The 20,981-nt window shown below is 38.1% G+C and overlaps 1 protein-coding gene across 2 annotated transcripts; it reads left to right on the plus strand.

Annotated features, from left to right (window-relative positions):
- The first annotated feature begins 549 nt into the window (after positions 1-549).
- DHX36 (DEAH-box helicase 36) lies at positions 550-20,536 on the plus strand. 2 transcript variants are annotated; one of them, XM_057421688.1, is made up of 25 exons: positions 550-790; positions 1,028-1,149; positions 1,973-2,174; positions 2,864-2,902; positions 4,153-4,323; positions 5,077-5,156; positions 6,435-6,509; positions 6,648-6,814; positions 7,365-7,446; positions 7,962-8,102; positions 9,321-9,423; positions 10,990-11,077; positions 11,968-12,023; positions 12,126-12,190; positions 12,684-12,827; positions 13,236-13,353; positions 14,027-14,125; positions 15,133-15,306; positions 15,610-15,696; positions 16,221-16,304; positions 16,400-16,499; positions 16,586-16,676; positions 17,845-17,965; positions 18,587-18,739; positions 19,744-20,536. In XM_057421688.1, the coding sequence occupies exons 1-25, from the start codon at positions 605-607 to the stop codon at positions 19,927-19,929; spliced, it is 2,934 nt and encodes a 977-aa protein (XP_057277671.1). In that variant the 5' UTR covers positions 550-604; the 3' UTR covers positions 19,930-20,536. The 2 variants fall into 2 exon arrangements, with proteins under 2 accessions (XP_057277671.1, XP_057277672.1); XM_057421689.1 differs by lacking the exon at positions 15,610-15,696.
- Positions 20,537-20,981: the final 445 nt, after the last annotated feature.

Below are 20,981 nucleotides of genomic sequence, written 5' to 3' on the forward strand. Positions count from 1 at the left end.
ATATAAATCAAACCAACAAGGAAGCAAAGGCAAAATAATATGTAAAGAAATGAGACCAAACAAGCATTTACAGATGCACAATGATATTCAAGGAAACAAAAAGAACGTTAATTAACTGTTGAAAGAGGAATAATTCTGTGAATAATTTTATCTCATTTAAAAGGTTTAATGCTCTGGAGAACTTGGACAAATTATACACATACAGCCAGCAGGCCCACAGCTGGGGGCTATGTTAAACACATATATCCTATTTAAAGAAGAAGGAATGAGAAGACCCCCTCTGGTACACAGAGGGTAGTGATGGGGACTGACGTTTCCTTAAAATCCTGTCTGTCACCTCAGAAAGGAGAAGTCAGAACTCGGGTCTCTAAGCTGAAACGAGCGGAGTCATGCGAGATGCACTGGGATGACACACTGCGGTGAGTACATTGCCTCAGTTAGTCGCAGTTCTGCCTCACCCAGAGAGCTTGGGGGACTCGAACCGGCGGCCTACCGGCCTCGCCTACGCGGGCGGGGCGTGGAGGCGCGGGGCAGGGTGGTGAGCGGAAGTGAGGCAGTAAGAGCGAGCCGCGGGCGTGACGGTGGAGCCGGTTGTTGGGCGGCCATGAGCTACGAGCAGCGCCGGGACTGGGGCCGCGGCGGCGATGGCGGGCCTTCCTCAGCCGCGGGGGGACACGGGGGCCGCGGCGGGGGCCGCGGCCGCCACCCAAGCCACCTCAAGGGCCGTGAAATCGGGCTGTGGTACGCGCGGAAGCAGGGTCAGAAGAGCAAGGAGACGGACCGGCAGCAGGTGAGGGGCGGCCCCCTTGGGGCAGAGGTACCGCTTGTGCTCCCGGTGCTGGGGCGCCTCGTTCTGCTCACACAGCGCGGGAGGGGGGCTGCGGCAGCCCAGCCGGGAGGGAGCCGACTCAACGGAGCCCTTAACGGGGAGAGGGCGGCGGCCGGGCCGGGCCTCCGTGTTAGAAGTGAGTGCGTTTATTTATGTGTCAGGTACATGTTGATGAGAGTTGTTCTGCTTTTCTTTCAGAGAGCCGTCGTGCGTATGGATGAACGTAGAGAAGAGCGAATTGTGCAGCTCTTGAACACTGTCCAAACTAAAAATGAAAAAGAGCAAGAAGCCATGTCCTGGTGGTCTGGGGATGAAGAAGGGTAAAGAGAAACAGTTACTAATGCTTTTATTTACTTTGACTTGAACAAGCTTCGCACAGACTAACAGGAAGATACGTTAGAAGTTATTTACATGTAGCTAGTGAGTTAGGTTAACGAGCACTCAGTCTTTTCCACAGGTACTGCCATACTGAAACAGCTGGTTGTAACCATTGCTTGTAAACAGCAACCCTTCCAGGTTGTTGCTGACTTTGGGGTGTTAATTTCTCTTTAAAATTGTAAAAGCCTGTAATTGATCTCCAGGCCTGCTGTAGTAGATATATGGAAATTTTAAGCTCCACTGGCCTCTGGAACGACTCTTCCAGCAGTGGCATTTGACTTCATTTTTCAGTTATTGGAAAGTAAATCATCTTGAGGTATTTTCTGAGACTCTCTGAAATAGCATCTGCTCTTGTCACATAGAGGATTTTAAATAATAGCAATGAAATAGGTAGGCAGGAGTTTTACTCCTGAGTCCAGTGAACTGGGGAGTTTGGGTCTCCGTTTTGCAAATGATCTGGTTACAGGGCAGTGGTTCTGGCAGTGGACTCAGCAGTAGTTTTCTGGAATGTTTTGTTGCTTTGTTAGGTGCAAAGAATATGTTACACTTCTAGATCCAGATGTCAAATTTTTGATGGCTGGTGATTTTCAGACTTTGTTTTCATAGTATACACTATACTGTCATCGGCTGGTGGTCAAGTGACTCCTGAGTGTAATGTCTCAAATTCAGACTTAAGGTTTACTTTGGGTGCTCAGTGCACTCTTCACAGTGGCCTGGCATATCTTGGATAATCTTAGAAACCTCTGTTCTCTGCACTTATTTCAGACCTACTCCAGAACAACCCCCTAAAGTGAAAGCGGAGGCTGAAAAAGCTCCTGTAAGACAGAGACCAGCCTTGGAAAAAACATCTCTTGATCGGGATGTGGAATACCTCTTTGAAAAAAATGAGCAGGATACTAATTTAGATGAGCAACTTAAAGAAGACTTAAGAAAGAAGAAATCTGATCCTAGATATATTGAAATGCAGGTACTTCTCCATGTGTTAAATAGAAAGCTCTTAATTGGCTTTTTAATTTATTTTTTTTTTTATTAGATTAGCCTGAAAACATAAGTTCCTGTGGTTTATTTACTAGGAAGTTGTTGTGATGTTACATTTGCACCAGAATTTACAAAATGCTACCTGTCAGTAGCACAGTAATTTATTATAAAACAGACTTCTGCTTGCATAAAAGCTAAAATTTTAAGACTGTTGATTGTTTAGTTAGGTGGGATTTCTGTTTGTTTTAAACAGATTGCATCCCTGCATTTATGTTTAAAACTGAAAGCATCAAAATGGGCTCTGAAGGAATTGCCTCTCAAAAACATAGTTTATGTTGGTCTAATAGCCATATATAAAGCTGTTAAATGAAACAGTCTTTCTGTGAGCAGATGGTCCTTCTGTTGATCCAGGGCCCTGATCTTGCAACTGTATTTGTGCACCTCTTCATATACTGAGCTCTTGGTTTTGAGTAACTTTGCTAAATTAATCGAACTGAAACATTCTCAGAATTGAACATGTTTTCTAGTGGGCCTATATTTATATAAGTATTAATTGAACAATTTGTTGTTCAATTTGTTGTTATTTTACAGTTTAGCCTAGATCATAGGTGAAATTGCTTATATTACTTCAGTCTTGAAGAGGTGTTTAAAGATACGTAATGTTTTCTTTTTTCTCAGAGATTCCGAGAGAAACTCCCTTCGTATGGGATGAGACAGGTAAATGTGTATTTAAGTTGAAAGAATGCGTGTTTCTCTGCCTCTGTTGTAAGAAAGGAAAAAACTGTTGTGTAACTGGGACTAACAGGAAACTTCTGTTGCCTTTTATAAAGGTGATGAAGCCTCCTACGTTCTGACTCTGAGTTTGACTTCTTCCCTGAAAGTAGCTCTGGTTCACTGCTTCAAGATATGTATGAAGTTACTCTGGGGCTAGATAAGGATTTATGAGCAGGGGCAGCATTAGTTGTGGAAATGGTATTGAATGATTACATTTATGTACACTTTTTTAAGTGTAGGTGGACTTTCTCTGCCAGTTAAACTTCTAGAATGTTCCTAGTTGCTTGGATTTTGGGTAGAGTAATTGACAACTATGTAAATTGTCATGCTTTCTTTTTCTTACGTAGGTAAAATTGTGGCCTTTTGTTTAATATTTGCCCAAGTTAGAATTGAACAAAATGCTGATTAAACCTTTTTTACCCACAGAATTAGTGGCTGTACTGCTGGCTTTTACTGACATTAGTCTCCCAGTCAAAGTATAACATAAATGATAGTATGGGTTATTACTAATTGATGTTTATTCTTCATTTGATGTTGCCTATACGAAATAGAAATTGGGTATTTTGTTATGTTCTTTTTTGCAGACTCAGTGAACAATTAATGTGCTTTCTTTCCAAAGTTAATGTGTTTGTCATCATGTAGTCCTTCCCGTTAGTGTTTGTTTCTTAAAATAGTTATATTCCCCTTTACAATCCTTTGGATTATGGGTAGAGACAGGAGTGTAAGAAATCTGTTCCTGTTGGTATAAGAAATATTGAAATATTGTGCTGAAAATCTTTAGTTAGTGAAGTCTTGGAGTCCAAGAGGGAGAACGCTTGTTTTCAGTCACCAAAGACAAGCACGTGGCAGGTAGGAGGGAGAAAATTTTAAAAACTTATTTCAGGCTTTCATTTTAGTTATTTTATGTTGGTTTTGCACAGGATCTTGAGTATTTTAAATTAATATTCAGGTTCGATACAGTTTAAATCTCACGTGAAGCGCAAATGTGCAGAATATACTTCTATGTGCTTTAAACTTAATTTTTTTTTATTTAAACTTTTTTTTTTTTTTTTAGTATTACAAGAAACAGGTATCTTTTCTTTTAGGTGCTATGGCACTTTCTTCTAAGTTTACTGCACAGTAGCAGAGAATTGTCAAAATGCTTCTAAAATCTGTTTCAGACAATAAAGCATTTGTTTTCTCTTTGGAAACAGGAACTTGTAAACCTTATAAACAATAATCGAGTAACTGTGATCAGTGGTGAAACTGGTTGTGGAAAGACAACCCAAGTGACACAGTTCATCCTGGATGATTACATTGAGCGAGGGAAAGGGTCTACATGCAGGATTGTTTGTACTCAGCCTAGGAGGATCAGTGCCATCTCGGTAAGTGCTGCTTTGACAAATAGAGATACTTTTTGTGATTTCCTTTTCCTTCCCCCCATTAAATCTGAGGAAATACTACAGCCTTCCTTGCAGTCATTGAATGAATGAACGATGTCTCTACCCTCACATGTACTCATGCTAAGTTTAAAGCATTCAGCCTATAGCGGACAGTGAAGGTGTTTATTTTCGGTTGTCTTAGATTCTATTGCAAATAACAATTTTGTTAATATACACTACTTTGATATTTCATAAGTTTTGGTTGTTAAGAGAGTACTGGCACTGCAGGTCACTCTTGTGCCTGAATTTAATCAAAGCTTTTATCTGTGATTTTAACGGATTTGGGCAGTGCAAAAGTGAATGAAGGTAAACAGTAATGTTTCCAGATGGTTTAGTGGTATATTAAAGAAAGAATTTGTCTTAAGTTCACAGTGATTCTTGATAGTTAAATGTCAAATGATTATAGAGCCATACTTCCTTTAAGGCAAGCTCATCCTGCTGAAAGTGTGAGAGTATTGCTAATGCCTATATGGTTATGGTTAATATCTCCTGGGTCACACTCTTGTTCTCGGATTGCTGACGGGAAAGGCTGTTTTCAGTGGAGGGGTGAAAGTGATTTTTAGGGTGTTTCTTTGTTGTTTGTGTACCATCTTGATTCTAAGTAGTCCTTGCTGCTGAGTAGCTAAATCATAATCAGCCTTGTGGGGTTACAAAATTTCTTTAATGCACTGTTTTGGTTTTATTTATTTTTCTAAGGTGGCTGAGAGGGTGGCTGCTGAAAGGGCAGAAGCATGCGGTAGTGGCAAGAGTACAGGATACCAAATTCGTCTACAGAGGTAAGAGAGGCTCCTCTGGCAGTTTTTGTTCATTTATGTAAAGTGCTATCTATTACTCAAGCAAGAGAAAATTTGAGAAGTAGTTCTTAATGTAGATAACATTAAGATGACATTCTGATATTTTCTCCAAAAAGAATTCCTGTGGCTACCTGGTGTAGAGAATAAGGTTTTAGAAATATAGCACAAAGCTTGCGTGCAGTTGTATTTTATGCAGCATTGTAGCTAGCACCAAATCATACTTTGTCCAAGCCCTTTTTTCAGCTCTTTTAAAAGGTCCTGCTGTAGATAGAGATAAAACTGATGTTCCTAATCCATGAATTTCAAGGAAAAACAGAAATGCTAAAAGAGAGAATGCTACAAGACATATTTCTATGGAAAACTTAAGTATTTGCTACCTATTGTTACCTGTTGAGTAATCCCACTGGGATCAGGTAATAAAATTAGGTGGATTGACAAGAGTTTGTAGACCTAGTGCATAGAGAAAAGGCTATTACATTTGGAGTAGTCTATGAAAAACAAAAAACAAAAACCAGATAAATGTTGCCAGCAAATAATGGAATGTCAATTATAATTGCACCAAAACTGCTGGTGAGACATAACAGCTTAGTACTTTCAGTGTTTTAATTTAATACAGTTGTAGAATCATAGACTGGTTTGTGTTTGAAAAGATCTTAAAGCTCATATAGTTTCAGCTTCCTGCCATGGGCAGGGCTGCCTCACACCAGACCCGGTTGCTCAGAGCCCCTTCCAACCTACTCTTGAACACTGCTAGGGATGAGGCAGCCACAGCTTCTCTGGGTAGCCTCTTCCAATGTCTCAACACCTGCGCAGTGAAGAGCTTCCGTATATCTAACCTGAATCTCTCCTCTGTGAGTTTAAAGCTATTCCCCCTTGTCCTGTTTGAATTTATAGAAGCTCATTTATGTGTTTCTTCTTATAATTTAATCAATAATGTTATACTGCTGCATATTTTATCATCTGTGTTGAGCTAAGCTAGCTATGAGAATTTGGGGTCAGCAGATCCATGTGCAAGTGATGAAAATGTCTGGGAAGTCAGGAGTTCTGTCAGATGACAAGTAGTTCATAACCTGTCAGGAAAAGTGCTGTGACTGTGGGCTCATTCCTTTGTTCCTCCAGCTGAACTCTAGGTGAGCAAGTAAGAGAATGAGGCATACTCAGTAATGTCTGTAATGACTATCTACGTTTTGATTTTAAGCTTGTAAGGCACTATGTAAAACACAGAAGAGAATTGAGGAATTCTGAATGTGTCTCTTTCAGTCGGTTACCAAGGAAACAAGGTTCAATATTGTACTGTACTACAGGAATTGTCCTACAGTGGCTCCAGTCAGATAAGTAAGTTTTCCTGTTTAATAAGAAACTTAATACAGTTATGAAATGACTTGACTACTGAGCTCTTTCTAACAGTCTCGGTTGTTTTATTTTTAATTTTGCAAAGAACAAAATGCTTTACTTTCTGCTCTTCTCTTTTAGGAACTTGTCCAGCGTTAGTCATGTAGTCCTCGATGAAATTCATGAAAGAAACCTTCAGTCAGATGTTTTAATGAGCATTATTAAAGATCTTTTGAATATTCGTTTGGATCTGAAAGTAATACTCATGAGTGCTACTCTAAATGCAGAGAAGTTTTCGGAGTATTTTGGTAGGTGAAGTGCTTCCTATAAATGTTCCTCGTAAGTAATTTAGGCTTCTACAGTATAATGCAGTTCTCAGGTTTTAGGATTGATTTTTAGCAAGTGAGGTAATGACTTCAATTTTAGATAGTTGCCAGCTGCCGGAGATGCTTATTCCCTTCAGTGTTACCTCATCATGAGCATACACTACTTCTGTATGTGTTTGTATGGTGGAAAGGGGTTGTGGTTTAAGCCAAAAGGGTATTCAGAGTTTTCATATTATAATATTTACCGTATTTTGGAAGTCTTGGTCTGAGCGGGCAACCAGATTGAAGCACGGTGAACATGCTGGCAAACAATGTACTGCTTGCTACCAATGTTTTTTATTCAGCTCCCTGTGCTTTTTGTATTAGCCACTCTATTTGGAATTGAATTTGGTGTCTTCTGTGAGAATTTCAAAATAAATGAAAAAACCCGGTAGACTTGGCAACTATATTGCAAAAATAGTAAAAATTATTGATTGTCTCTTAGTACAGTATTTTTTGCCATTTTAAAACAGAGTTATGCCTTCCTCAACAGATAATTGTCCAATGATTCACATACCTGGATTCACCTTCCCTGTGGCAGAATATCTTCTCGAAGACGTAATTGAGAAGTTGAGGTAAGTGTATTATCTGAAACACCATTACGTAGTATTTTGGGTTATTTTGCTTTTTATGTCTTCTCAAAATTTACCTTGGTATAAATAACCTGTGCAAGAATTAGCTGTTTTTTGACAGAGAACCTTTCAAGGAAAGTTAAATTTTAGCATAATTGAAAATGGCATATAGCTATCTGGAAATGCTGGCTTGAGGAAGGGAAAGAAAAACAACTTGTCTGCCTTTCAGTGTGGTGAATTTTTGGCTTGAGGAGGGGGAAAAAAAACTTGTGTTTCAGTGTGGTGAATTTTTGGGCTACTAAATCAAGCTAGTCTTTCCATTTGCTCAGACTTTTTCTGCATATTCTCACCCTTACTGGAGTTGGTACCTGGTTTTATAGATAAGATTTCTTTCAGGAAAGAAGCGTAGTCTTATTTACATGGTATAGCCAAAGTGCAACATATTATCCATAGTTTGAAGGTGGTTTTAAAGTGCTGTAGTTTCAGAATTGACTTACATGTGTTATTTAAATGTAAAGGTATACTCCAGAAAACACAGACCGTCGGCCACGGTGGAAGAAAGGCTTCATGCAAGGACATGTAAGCAGGCCAGAAAAAGAAGAAAAAGAGGAAATCTACAGGGAACGATGGCCAGGCTACTTAAGGCAGCTGCGGGGCAGGTTGTTCTCGAGAGTTACTCTTTAGCATCAACTTTTTAGACACTTCTAAACTGAGAAACAGAAATAAGCGCTCTGTTCTATTACTGTGCTTTTATTAATGATGGGATAGTTGTAACTGTGGAAAACAGTAATGATGGAATTGCCAGTACCGTTGGCTGGCAACCGCTGAAGTGCTTTCGAGTTATCACAGAGAATTAGCTTCCTCTGCTTCTGCAAATTGTAAGAAGGCTTACAGCTGTGGAGTTGCTTGGTGTTGGTGTTGCCCATTACAGTCTTCACCATAACATTAGGCTTCTTCAGCTTTGGTCTTTAGTTCTCTTCTAATGAATAATTCCCTTCTTCAGTCTTTGAGAGTTTTCATAATATTTTAGTCCTGTAATCAACATAATAAAAAGTGTGCTGGTTTATAAACCACTCCCCACAAAAAATACCAAAACCAAAATTAAAACCCCTTTTTCTCAGAATATTTAAGTACTCCTCTCGGGTGATTTAAAACCAACCTAAATAATTTTGCCTCTTGAGCACCTAGTAGAGACTGTTTACTTGAAACACAGCATTTGACTACTTTGGTGATCTGGATAGGTCGATTAATTGGATAGCCTGACTGATTTCTCAGGAACAACATCTCACTGTTTTATTCCCGTCTTACCCTCTGCATTTGGAACTGTGTGTATATCTAGCTTGCAACAATAACGAATACAGGTGGCTCAGCTTTATCTCCCTTTTCTAAGGGAAAACTCCTCAGTGGTGTGTCTTCCTCTGGCCTGTCCCATACTCTGCTCAGTCCATTTGTGTTCCTTCCCTTTCCCACTATGTCTTTTGAAGCAGTTGGCAATTCTTTTGACACTGTTAACTTTCATGAATCAGAGCTGAACAGATTAGATGCTTCCTGTACTCACTGTGAGTTAGAGAGATAAACAGGTAAACTCAGATTAGTTAGGACATTGTTAATCTGTGGGGAGAGAGAGATTGTGTAAATGCTTCAGATGCTGTTTGGCCATAACATGGTAATTCTTAATGCTGGTATTCCAAACTGATGATAATTGCACTAAACTAAATCTTGAGAGCACATTGGAGGTACCGTAATTGAGCGGACGAAATAAATTGATTGGTAGTGGATTACATAGATGTGTGGTTGCAGAGCCTTATAACAGAAACTTGAGTGCATGGCTGTGTGTGTTACTAAGGTACCATTGTGTGTGCTTTTCATGCCTGCAGGTATTCAGCAAGTACTATAGATGCCTTGGAAATGATGGATGATGACAAGGTTGACCTTGACCTTATAGCAGCACTTATCAGGCACATTGTTTTGGAAGAAGAGGTACACTTCTGTCTCCTGTCTTCCCATTCTAATGATGTGACTGAATTGTGGTTAGTGGCTGTTGGGAATGTCAGAGCTGACAGTTTGGCTTCTCATGCAGATAGAATAATTTCTTGTTTTGCTCTTCTGAGAAGTAATCTAACAGCTGTAAGTATCTAATTACTATTTAAGCCCTGAGTTAAGAATGTGGTTAGTTGCAGTGTTTATTGAAACGATGGGATAGAATCTGTGTTTAAAGGGGAACACATGTCTAAGCATTTCCTTGAGTGGGGGTTGTGGGTATTAATGAGAACTATATACAGAAGAAACTTGGAAAACTGAGAACTACATTTGATTTACTCATTTATGGTGTCTTCTGAGCAAGGGGAATAAAAGACCCCGAATTCTTTCAATGACAGTATCTATGAGAGGTTGTTTAGTAGATAAAGTGGGAGAGATATCTGAAGGTTTGAGTGCCATTTTGATTCAGATTGGTGAACTTTTTTCTTTTGACTAAGTTTTTAAAGAAGCCTTCAAATTAATTACACACTTTAGTTATTTGATGGAAAATAGTATAATTAAAAATTAAATTTTAACTTCTAGTTCTTTCTGTGACCTTGTCTGTGTTTGTTAAAGGTAGTATTCTTTCTAGTAAAAGTTAGATTATGTGAAACAGGTGTAGAAAACTGTTTGAAGACCTCTTTAGTGTACAACTGTATCCCTGTTCTTAATTCCGCAGCATTGGCGTGAGGGGGCAAGAGCGATACTTAGGAAGCTGTTCACTGCCCCGTATCTACACTGTGCGGTTGGCTTTAATAGTTCTTCTGCTGGAAGCTGTGTCTAAATACAGCTTGGATGCTGCAAAGAATGAATTTTTGTACAACCTAGCTAAAGTCTAATCACATTTACCAAACTAGCTAGCAGAATCTTCCAGCTTCCAGCTTGTCAAGATTAGTAGTTAGTACAGCTGCATTAATAGTTATCTCTAAATGTGCCTTACCTTGTTATTTAGTAATAATATTATCAGATTATTAATGTGAGAAAGTTCCTAGAAGAAGAAGTAGCAAGCATAAGAATAGCATCTGTTACCATAGGTGTAACGTAGCTTCTTATAACCTGAAGTTAAAATGTTTGTTTCTGAGTTGGAAAAACATCTGTGGGAGGGCTGACACCATGTCTGATTCCTTAATGAGAATTTTTATTGTTAAAAGTATCAAACAATTTAGTATTGCAGATGATAGCTCAATTAAGGTGTGAGTAATAAGGAGGAGTTGCTGTTTTGTGTTTTGTTCTTCCTGTATTGAAAATTGTAAAACCTGTATATCTGTTTTATTTGCAGCTAAAAGTCTTCTAGTGTTGACTTGGCTGTGTTTAAAGACACTTCAGGGGAAACATGTTTAAAATCAAATATTTTATTATGTTCATATAAATATGTAACTCTTAGAGGAAACAAACTTACAAACTTTGCTCCAAATTCCAGTCAGCAAGGTTTCAAGTATTACATATCCAGTATTTCTGTATTAGTGTGCAAGTAGCTTGTTCTTTGCAGTTTATTCTGACCTCTTTTCCCTTCCCTTTTATGTATAGGATGGTGCAATTCTTGTGTTTCTTCCAGGCTGGGACAACATTAGCACGTTGCATGATCTCTTGATGTCACAAGTCATGTTTAAATCAGGTAAACCCAAAATTTTACATTGAAATTCTAGCATTGGTGTTAGTGGCAAACTCGTAAGTTTTTTATGTGATTGCTGGTATTGCACTGGGTTTGGTGTGGGGTTTTGGGTTTTTGGGTGTTTTGTTTTTTTTTTTTTCCTCCATTCTCCTGTTAAAATGATTGTAGTGTGTTCAGCTTTTTTGCGTTTATATGGTATCTTTCATCTGCTAATGGTAGCTCATTTTCCTCAGTGTAGGTGTGAACAGTCTGAGAAAGAATCTCAGACCTGCATCTTTTTCTGTTGTCCTTTCTTGTAGCTGCAGTAACTTCCAAACTAAACTCTCTCTTCATTCTGTGTTCATTTCCTCTTTTCTTGATTCTTCAGCAGCTTCTGTTTACTGTTTTGCCGATAGTTCTTTTAAATTCTGTTTATCCCTAGAAGCTTTTATTATAAGACACTAAAAATCTGATGCACATTCATTTGTCCTGTCTGCGTAACTCATAATTCCATCTGACTTGTCTAATTATGCTCTTGACTGTTCAGGTAATTGTTGTGCAGTTCATGTTGTATACATTCCACAGATAAGGAATTGAATCTGTTGAAAGATGAAGCAGTGACAGTTTATTTATTAAACTTCAGCAATTTTAAAATGGTTTGAGTCTTTAAAAATGAAATATAAATTACTGTACATAACTTCATATGCTTTCTTAAACTTGTCATCATAGCATAATAAAAAAATCCTTTACATCTTTTTACTTTATAATTTGCTATTATATACATATACCTATCAATTCTGAATAAGAAACAGAATACTTACAGCTTATTTTCTCTATTCTGCATAGTTTGATTTTCCCGTAAAATTACAGTTTCTGTGCTTATACTGTATCTTCTACTGATTTTTAATTTTCAGATAGGTTTATTATCATACCTTTACATTCATTGATGCCTACTGTTAACCAGACTCAGGTATGCCTTTCTTTTATTGTTCTACTTCACAACTACAAAAAACATTACTTAAGCATATGTTTGGTTTTGGCAAACATATAAATGGGCCATGGATAATTACAGGTTTTTAAGAAGACCCCGCCAGGAGTAAGGAAAATCGTGATTGCTACCAACATTGCAGAGACTAGGTAAATAGCTAGCTATACAGACCCAAACCGGCTCTATACTTAACAAAATAAATGAAAGTCATAATTTAAAGTATTAACCTGTTAATGCTTCAAAACATATGTTTTTTTGTTTTGTACCATTCATTTATAACCCATTACGTTTAGAAATGTTTATAGACTAAACGGGAGATTTCCTTTAATTGTCTTAAACAATTAAAACATAGATTTTACTATAATGACTTGTCTTTGTTGCACATGATAAATGTGACCTGCCTGTTCTCCCTATAGGCTTCATAACCCCACATGATGACTTTTGCTAGACCTAGGAGAATAAATGTACTTATTGAACTGCTGCTTAGAAACCTAATTCTGAATGAAATTCCAAACAAATTTTTGTAATTGTTGGCTCACAGTTTGGGAGGGGATAAGGAGAGGCTAAAACCCCCTTTTAAATCCTACATCAAGCTTGCAAAGATGAAGAGCTGCTTTTTTTTCTCTCTCTTTCCTTAAACAGCATTACAATAGATGACGTCGTGTTTGTTATAGATGGTGGAAAAATAAAGGAAACTCACTTTGACACACAGAACAACATTAGCACAATGGCAGCAGAGTGGGTTAGTAAAGCTAATGCCAAGCAGAGGAAAGGTCGAGCAGGAAGGTAAGAATAATGTGGGTAGTTAGAACTTAAGTTTTGTGGGGCTGAATTTCTTTAGTCTTGGAGCACATGCAGGCTGAAGATGTGACTTTGTTATTCCCGTGTTCAGCTGCAGATTCTAGCACAACTCCCTCTTGTACTTAGGGAAAGAATGGTTTCTTGTCTAGGGAACTGATTTCACTTGTGCTGTGCTGTGCTTCATTCTTGGAGAAGTCCTGATTTTTTTTTTACTGTGTTCTGCATGCCTGTTTCCTGTTGATGGGTCTGTGTTTCAGAAGGCTGAAATGTTTTTTACAGTTGAATACACCTCTGTTTCATTTCCTTGAGTTGTTTTGGAAAGCCGTTTATAAACATAATGTCATAGTGGCATAGAAAAAAACCTCATACAGTTATTTATTTAAATAATTGCAGAGTTCAGCCAGGCCACTGTTATCATCTGTACAATGGACTCCGGGCTAGCCTTCTAGATGATTATCAGTTACCAGAGATCTTGAGGACACCTTTGGAAGAACTCTGTTTACAAATCAAGGTAAACATATGAATCTTCAAACCTATTAATTATCTACTTTTCCATTAGAATAATAGGTTGAGAGATAATGCAACTGTGAGCCTGGGGTTGTATTCAAGTTGAAATTCTGTTACTGCAGTAGTAACAGACATTAAGCTGGTAATTGTAGCAACTTCTGCAGAAGGCATACTTGTGTCTGGAGGCATCAAGCCCGGGAAAAATAGGGCTGTCTAGTACAAATAAAAGCTGAAGTCTGTTAACAAAATCTTGGGCTGTGCTTCCTTTCCTCTCCACCCGAATATCATTCAGTCAGAGGAGCTTCAGTGGGAATGCCAGTGTGTCAAGGAATGTGATGATATCTTAAGAGAAATTTACTAAAAAGTAGTTTTAGGACTGACATGAGTTTCCCTTTTTAGGCAGTTCGTATGGAATTCCTTATGCGTGCCTATGGAATACCATGTCTGTGCATACTGAATGAAAAATAGATCCTTATGCTTCAAATGTCATCATTAATTTTATTTTATTCCTTAGTTCTTAATTGGTGAAATTCAAACTGAACCTTTTGAGTTATTCACACCTGAAATCAGTGTGGTCATTGCTTACTAAGTGTAGGTAGCCATCTTTCTTCAATTGCTGTAGGTTTTTGGTTGAGTGTTTGTTATTTTGTTATTTGTTTGTTTTTTTTTTCCTTCAGATTCTAAAGCTTGGTGGAATTGCTTATTTTCTGAGCAAACTAATGGATCCACCATCTCGTGATGCTGTAATGCTGGCCATAAATCATCTAATGGAGCTGGTAAAGTATTACTTAATTTACGTGCAAGGCGGTACTTGTTTATAACCATGTTACTGCATTGTTTGTTATCAGACAGTTCGGATTCTACAGGTCTGGACATTGCAACCCCATACTGTATTGTGTAGACTTTTATATATCTTCACTGAAGAGAGGAAATAATTTTGCATCATAAATGATGTTTATGGCTGCATAGAGTAGTTCCTTTCTAAATTATTCATAACATACATGCACCTTGATTGAAGTTCCCTACAGATAGTTACTAAACTCATAACTTCTGTATCACCCTGTTCATGGCTGCATCCACCAAGCCTTCCTATCCCAGTCAGATCAGTGAAGAGTTTGAGATACTTTTTCTGTGGGCCAGTAAAAGCTTATAGGAGACAGATCTTGTATGTCATTGCCCCTTTGGATGCTGGGGAAGGAGAGATTAATGACGTGTTTGTACCACTGGTATTATTTGTACAAATTGGTTTTAGCAATAAATTGAAACTTCTGATTCAGGTGAAGAGCACTATCTCGCACTGATGGTGTGATTCTATGGATGTGTAGGTAAAATTAAAATTCAGCCATACGTTTGGTGTTCTGTGACAATGCTATGCAGTAGTGAAGGGTAAAGTAAATGCAAACAGAAGGTAAGGGTAAAGACAATTCTAAAAGGAAGCTGGATCAGGAGAATAGGAAGACACTCAAATGTTAGTAATTCTTCATACTTTTGTCCAGAAAGACACTGAGCCTAGTAAACCCCACAACCAGCACAAAGCTGGTTGCTATTTTCTTGGCTCTAGTTAAGCATTTTAATTTCTTCATAACTTGCTTGATCACTTTCCTACCATACCTCATTGACAGCCAGCTACGTTCTTCAGCTATTAGGTTTTTGTTGTTCTCTAGGTAGACTAGTGGCTATTTCAAGGAAATCCTCTCCATTTCTAATACTGTGTTTACTCTTCCCCCCCCCCCCGGCCTGTTTTTGTTTGTTGTTTTTTTTTTCTTTCTCCTCCTTCTGACAGAATGCTTTGGACAGACAAGAGGAACTGACTCCACTAGGAGTCCATTTAGCACGATTACCAGTTGAACCACATATTGGAAAAATGATCCTCTTTGGAGCTTTATTCTGCTGCTTGGATCCAGTTCTTACAATTGCAGCCAGCCTCAGCTTCAAAGACCCTTTTGTCATCCCTCTGGTAAAGTTTCTAGGACGAGAATTACACGTCAGAATTTAAGAATCTCAGAAGGATGTTGGGACCTACTGAGATGCTATAATTTAAAATCACTTTAATCTTATTTTCATTTTAATTACATTTTTATTAGTGAAAGTTTGCCTTCATGTACTATGAGGTCTTGTCTACAGAATATTGGAAGGAGCTTTACTTTTCATTAGATTTCATTACATTTCATGTTGCATACAAAGTATTGCTGTATATATAATAATTAGGAAAACGGAACTGTTGTGTCATGAATACCTTATAGGTTCTAATTATTCTTAGGGCAAAGAGAAAGTAGCAGATGCAAGAAGAAAGGAACTGTCAAAGAACACTAAAAGCGATCATCTAACTGTGGTGAATGCTTTCATGGTAGGCATGTTTTAATGTTGTTTTCCTTCTAGAATTATAATTTGAGTGATATGGTTTATTCTAAGGAAGAAACTGATCAGTATGTGTTCTGTTGTATTCTGTATATATATATATTCAGTATATACTCTGTTGTATAGTGTGAAGGAATCTTATCTTCAGGCTCAGTCACCAAATTTCTTGTGATGTCTGTGAAAGTGACAAAGAAAACAATGTTATAATTACCTTGCTGTATTCTTGTTCTTTCGGTTTCTATAAAAACCTGAATCTGAAATTCTGTCAAACTTAGCTCAATTTCACTCCTCACATTGAAAAGGGAAGTTTTTGATTCAGAATGTTGTGAAGTTGTGTATTTCTGCTCTGTTCTGCAGATGCATAAAGGGTTCAAAGGATTTACTTCCTCTCTTGTAGAGAAAAATGTATCTGTATTGGTTGTTGACCTCCATGTTTTCATTGTCCTTAGTTGTTTTGGGTTTTTTTTATGTGTTCAGTCACAAACGCCTTTGAGCTATGGTTTTAATTTTTAGGGCTGGGAAGAAACTCGGCGTCGTGGCTTCAGAACTGAGAAAGACTATTGCTGGGAATATTTCCTGTCTTCAAATACACTTCAGGTAAAATCCTAACAGTTTAGAGGATGATCGTGTCTGTGGGAAAAATGGGAGGCCTTTTGGCACAGCATCATTTTGGGACTACTTTTGTTTCCTAGATGCTGCATAACATGAAAGGGCAGTTTGCTGAGCATCTCCTTGCAGCTGGATTTGTGAATAGCAGAGACCCCAAGGATCCCAAATCTAATACCAACTCAGGTAAATAGTGGAAGGAATTGGAAGATTTCTGATAGCTGAAATCTCAGTGTGCAGAACTGTTTGGTTTACTTTGCTGTCTTCTACAGATAATGAGAAGTTGCTCAAAGCGGTCATCTGTGCTGGTTTATATCCAAAAGTTGCAAAGATCCGGCCAAGCTTCAGCAAAAAGAGAAAAATGTAAGGGTTTGGCTTAATATTGGTTGTATTCAAGGCATTTTCTACATATTGGGTAGTTGGGCAAGGTGAAGCAAAGGCCTTGATTGCAGGAATGAATATCCTTTTATAGCTCAAGTCATGGTTGTGGGTTATTTCCTTTGGGAAGGGTAGATGAGGGCTTGGGATTGTTGATCTTTACTTTGTTTAACATTTGGGTACCTGCTAGCCTGAAATGATTTGTGTGACCTTATTGTGCCATGGTTAGTGTTACAGTGTATCAGTAACACTGCTGCTGAAGGAGCTGGACCATCAACAAGCAGTGGTTGAAACACAGTCCTTTCTTACTGTTTGGCAAGATTGAGCCCAGAAATTCTGGTCTGGTGTTTTGTCGCTTCTTATATTATCAGACTATTATTCTTATTAACTGTTACTCACAGTAATGGTACTCTTGTCTGAATGTTGGTACTGTCCTTTGTGAACATGATTAAAGAGTGAGCATAGATTTAAGGGTTGAAGATTTTGATCAGCTTCCTGGGTGTGTATTGTCAAAACAACAAGCTAAGAGGAATCATTATGCCTATAATTAAAAAAAAAAAGCCAACTAAGAAAACCCAAGTGTTTATTTCTGTGAAAGGAGTAAGACAGGTAGTCAAAATTACACTCAATATAGCATAATTTACACCTGTTTATACCTGGCGCTGCTAGTCAGTTGATAACTCTTTAATCATGCTGGAGTCGCCTGAAGGATGCAGGAAGTTCGGACACCTGATGCAAGCTGCTGTGTTGCTCTGTCTTTGCCGCATGGTGGAGCTGCTTGTGTGCCTGCTGCCCAGGAAGGCTGTTTTTTGATGCGCTAAGCAAGAGATTTGTTACAGTAACCGTTTTGCCTCTCTCACCCTAATTCAGTAACACTGCCTTTCGTTTGAACAGCAATGGCACTTGATTTTTAGGGGGGTAGATTTGACAAAAAATTCAAGCTTCTTGAAATATAGAGAGAGATGTCTGAAAATTTGTACTGTAGATTCAGTGGTAATCTTCTATGAAAAGGGTTAAAGTTTCTTTGAATGTCCCTGTATTTTCAGAATTTAGTGTGCTAGTAGAGAATTAGAGATTTTCTTGAGACCCGATTGTGCTGAACTTCCATGATCTTACTTCAATCCTAAAATAAAAACTTTTCTTTTTTTTTAAGGGTGAAAGTTTGCACCAAGACAGATGGCACAGTTAACATTCATCCTAAATCAGTTAATGTGGAAGAAACAGAGTTCCATTATAACTGGCTTGTGTACCATTTGAAGATGAGAACTAGCAGTGTATGTGGCTTATATTTGTGTAGTTTATTTTCACAACTCTTTAATACGATTGGATAAGGTTTCAAAGGAGATGTGAACAGTGCCTTTGTTTTGAAGCTCTCTTTTCTTGGGTCATTCCTTTTATATGCCATCAGGTTACATACTTTGTGATACTGCTAGTATCGTTCCACAAGTAACTAACTTCTGTGGCTTCGTGTTTGTGTTCTTTTAGTTTGGGTTTTGGAGGGTTTGGGTTTGGTTGGGGTTTTTTTAACGTTCTGGCAATAACAGGTGTAATTTTGGTTTTGGAGTTTTGTTAGATTTTGTTGGGGGGGGGGTGTTCCCCCATTTCAATCTAGTGTAACATTTGTGAATATGCTGATTTTTTTTTATTTTTTAATTTTTATGTAATATTTGGTTTGATTTTACCACTTGGTGTGAAGGACTGTATTCGGCACTGTTCTGCTACTGTTCAGTGTGATTTCATGTGCCTTTTTTCCCCACTGAGTCACTTCATAAATGTTTTGCAAATTTGTGAATGACTGAAAAACAATCTTATGGAATTCTGTTAGTTTTGTTAAGGGTTTCTGACGTCATTTAAGATGTTTTGAAGGGTGATTGAACAATTTTGTCTCCTTGCAGATTTACTTGTATGACTGTACAGAGGTCTCTCCATACTGTCTCTTGTTCTTTGGAGGAGACATATCCATTCAGAAGGATAAAGATCAGGATACCATTGCTGTGGATGAATGGATTGTTTTCCAGTCTCCAGAAAGAATAGCACACTTAGTTAAGGTGACTATGTTTAATAGTAATGTAGATGAAGACTTGGTGTAACACTGATTCTTCTTAGAGAATTCTGTGCTTGATATTCCTGAGTAGCTAGTGAGTTACTGCTGTAGGGAGGTGATAATGAAAACATCATGTTTTCCCAGTAAGCAGTTCAAGTACACAAAGTAAACAAAAGAGATCTAGTGAAGGTGTGTAGATAAATGCAGTAGTAGAAACAGTATTCTGAACAGTCTGTATCACATGGCAAACTGGGAAAAAGTAAACAGTAATGTGTTCCCTTATGTTTGGCCTGTGGAGCAGGTGAGCACTCTGGTTTTGTTTGTTTCCAGTATAATAGCTGTGTGCCTGCTGAGGTGTCAGGAACATGGTGGTGATGTTCAGCTGGTGCAGCTTCTGCTTGAAGAATTCATGGGGATGCTGAAAAACTGTAGAAGCTTCAGAAGAGAGTCATAGGATAGAATGATAGGATTTATAAACTTGTCTTGGTTGAGACATTTGAAGAGCTTGATCTGTATACTTCTCCTTAGCAGAAGCTGTAGGATGACTTGATCAGTGCATGAAATGTCCCCACAGATATGGAAGCATGAGGATGGGCTCTTAAGCTAGCAGTTAATCTTCCAGGAAGGAGGGGCTGAGTATAGCTCTGTTTAATACTAGATCTAGAAGTTGTATCTGAGGTTTGTTGTTTTTTTTTTTTAACCCAGATATTTTTAATCCTGAAATAGTTGGCCAGTGGATGTATGTATAGACTGTTAAAGGCTGTCACATCCAGAAGTGGTCATCTGTCATATAAGGAAATACTGCTCGTTTTTGAGAAGCAGCTTTTGATCTGAAACTAGCAATGTTCAAATGAATTGCTGGGAGAGCAGCATGTGTAAATATTAGAAGAACAAAGGCCCTAGGGCTTTGAACTTAGTGTAGTGATGTTGTTTGTTGTGTGTAGCTCTAATGGCCTCTTCTCTCTTTTCCTTTTTTTTCCTTCATTCCAACAAATACTTTAATTCCAGAATTTAAGACAAGAGCTTGATGATCTTCTGCAAGAAAAAATAGAAAACCCACATCCTGTGGACTGGAATGATATCAAATCCAGGGATACAGCAGTACTGACAGCGATAATAGACTTGATCACAACACAGGAGAATGAAAGTGCCAAAAACTATGCTCCACGGTTCCAGAGTGAACACTATAGTTGACACACTTTCATCTGTATTGATAAAGACAACACTCACCTTTTTGGGTTTTTTGTTGTTTTGTGTTTGGTTTTTTTTTATTTTTTATAACCTTTATTTAGATGAAGGAAAAACTTTTCTAGGGTAAGCTGGCAATTCCCTCGTGCTGAAGAGCAGGTATTTCAAAATAGTTGGTCATATCTGTATATGCATGGTATTCTGTGTTCCGTGTAGCTTTTTAAATAAGAGAAATGCAATGCTAGCAATGGTAGTTGATGTATGGTTCTTGTCCTGCTGTAGCGTTTTGTTTGTTTTTTTTTTTTTTTATTAAGACATCAGGTAACAGATTTGTAAAAACCCTGCTAAAGCACTGCTAAATAATTCTTAAACTGTTCTTGCTACCGGGAAAAACATCTCAAAAGACTCTTCTTTTTAATTGAGGGTGGTAATTAACTTACTGTGTTATTCCAGCTGTGCAGCAGTCTTCTCACCAACACTTCTACAGAAGGCAATTATAGCTTAATTAAACTGAACTTGAAAACACTTGTTAAGTTTGTGCTGTGGGAGGAAAGAGTCTTCCAATATACTCTCCTCTTCTGCCTTTCATCGCATTAAATTAATCTTTCTTTGCTTTCTGTGCCCATCTGTCATTGCTGCTGACTAAACTTTCAAGTTACAGAAAACATGGTTGGATAAAAGTAATGGAATACACTTTAAGGTTTCATTGCATTCTAATTTTTCTTTTCTTTTTTTTTTTTTTTTACCAGTCAATATATGGGTTATATAGTACTATGGTAGAGTCTTTTTTTCAAAGTGTTATTTCTGTTCTTAGTTCTTAATGTTTTGAATGCTTCCAGCTATGTAAGAACACTTGAATAGCATGGCTTGTGTAGGATTTTGCATAGAGCAACTTGAGAAACACTGTTCTGATCAAACTTGTGCAGGTGGCAGACCTGATGTTTCCTTTACAGGCTGGGGCTGGATCTGGGGTTAGGTTCTATTCCCCTGCTGCTGGAGGGAGCTAAAACAGGGGTTTTTAACTAGGCTGGCAGTTTACTTGGCAGCCCTGTTACCTG

Source organism: Pezoporus wallicus, unplaced genomic scaffold (assembly GCF_028554395.1).
Source record: "Pezoporus wallicus isolate ANWC-B61680 ecotype Strahan unplaced genomic scaffold, APGP_CSIRO_Pwel_v1 scaffold_7402, whole genome shotgun sequence".
NCBI lineage: Eukaryota > Metazoa > Chordata > Aves > Psittaciformes > Psittacidae > Pezoporus > Pezoporus wallicus.

Excerpts from the sequence above, each read along its gene's own strand:
- DHX36 (XM_057421688.1), top strand. The coding sequence starts at position 605 with ATGAGCTACGAGCAGCGCCGGGACTGGGGCCGCGGCGGCGATGGCGGG. Across the intron at positions 12,191-12,683 it reads ACCAACATTGCAGAGACTAG|CATTACAATAGATGACGTCG; the intron begins GTAAATAGCTAG and ends TTCCTTAAACAG. Across the intron at positions 15,307-15,609 it reads ACCCTTTTGTCATCCCTCTG|GGCAAAGAGAAAGTAGCAGA; the intron begins GTAAAGTTTCTA and ends AATTATTCTTAG.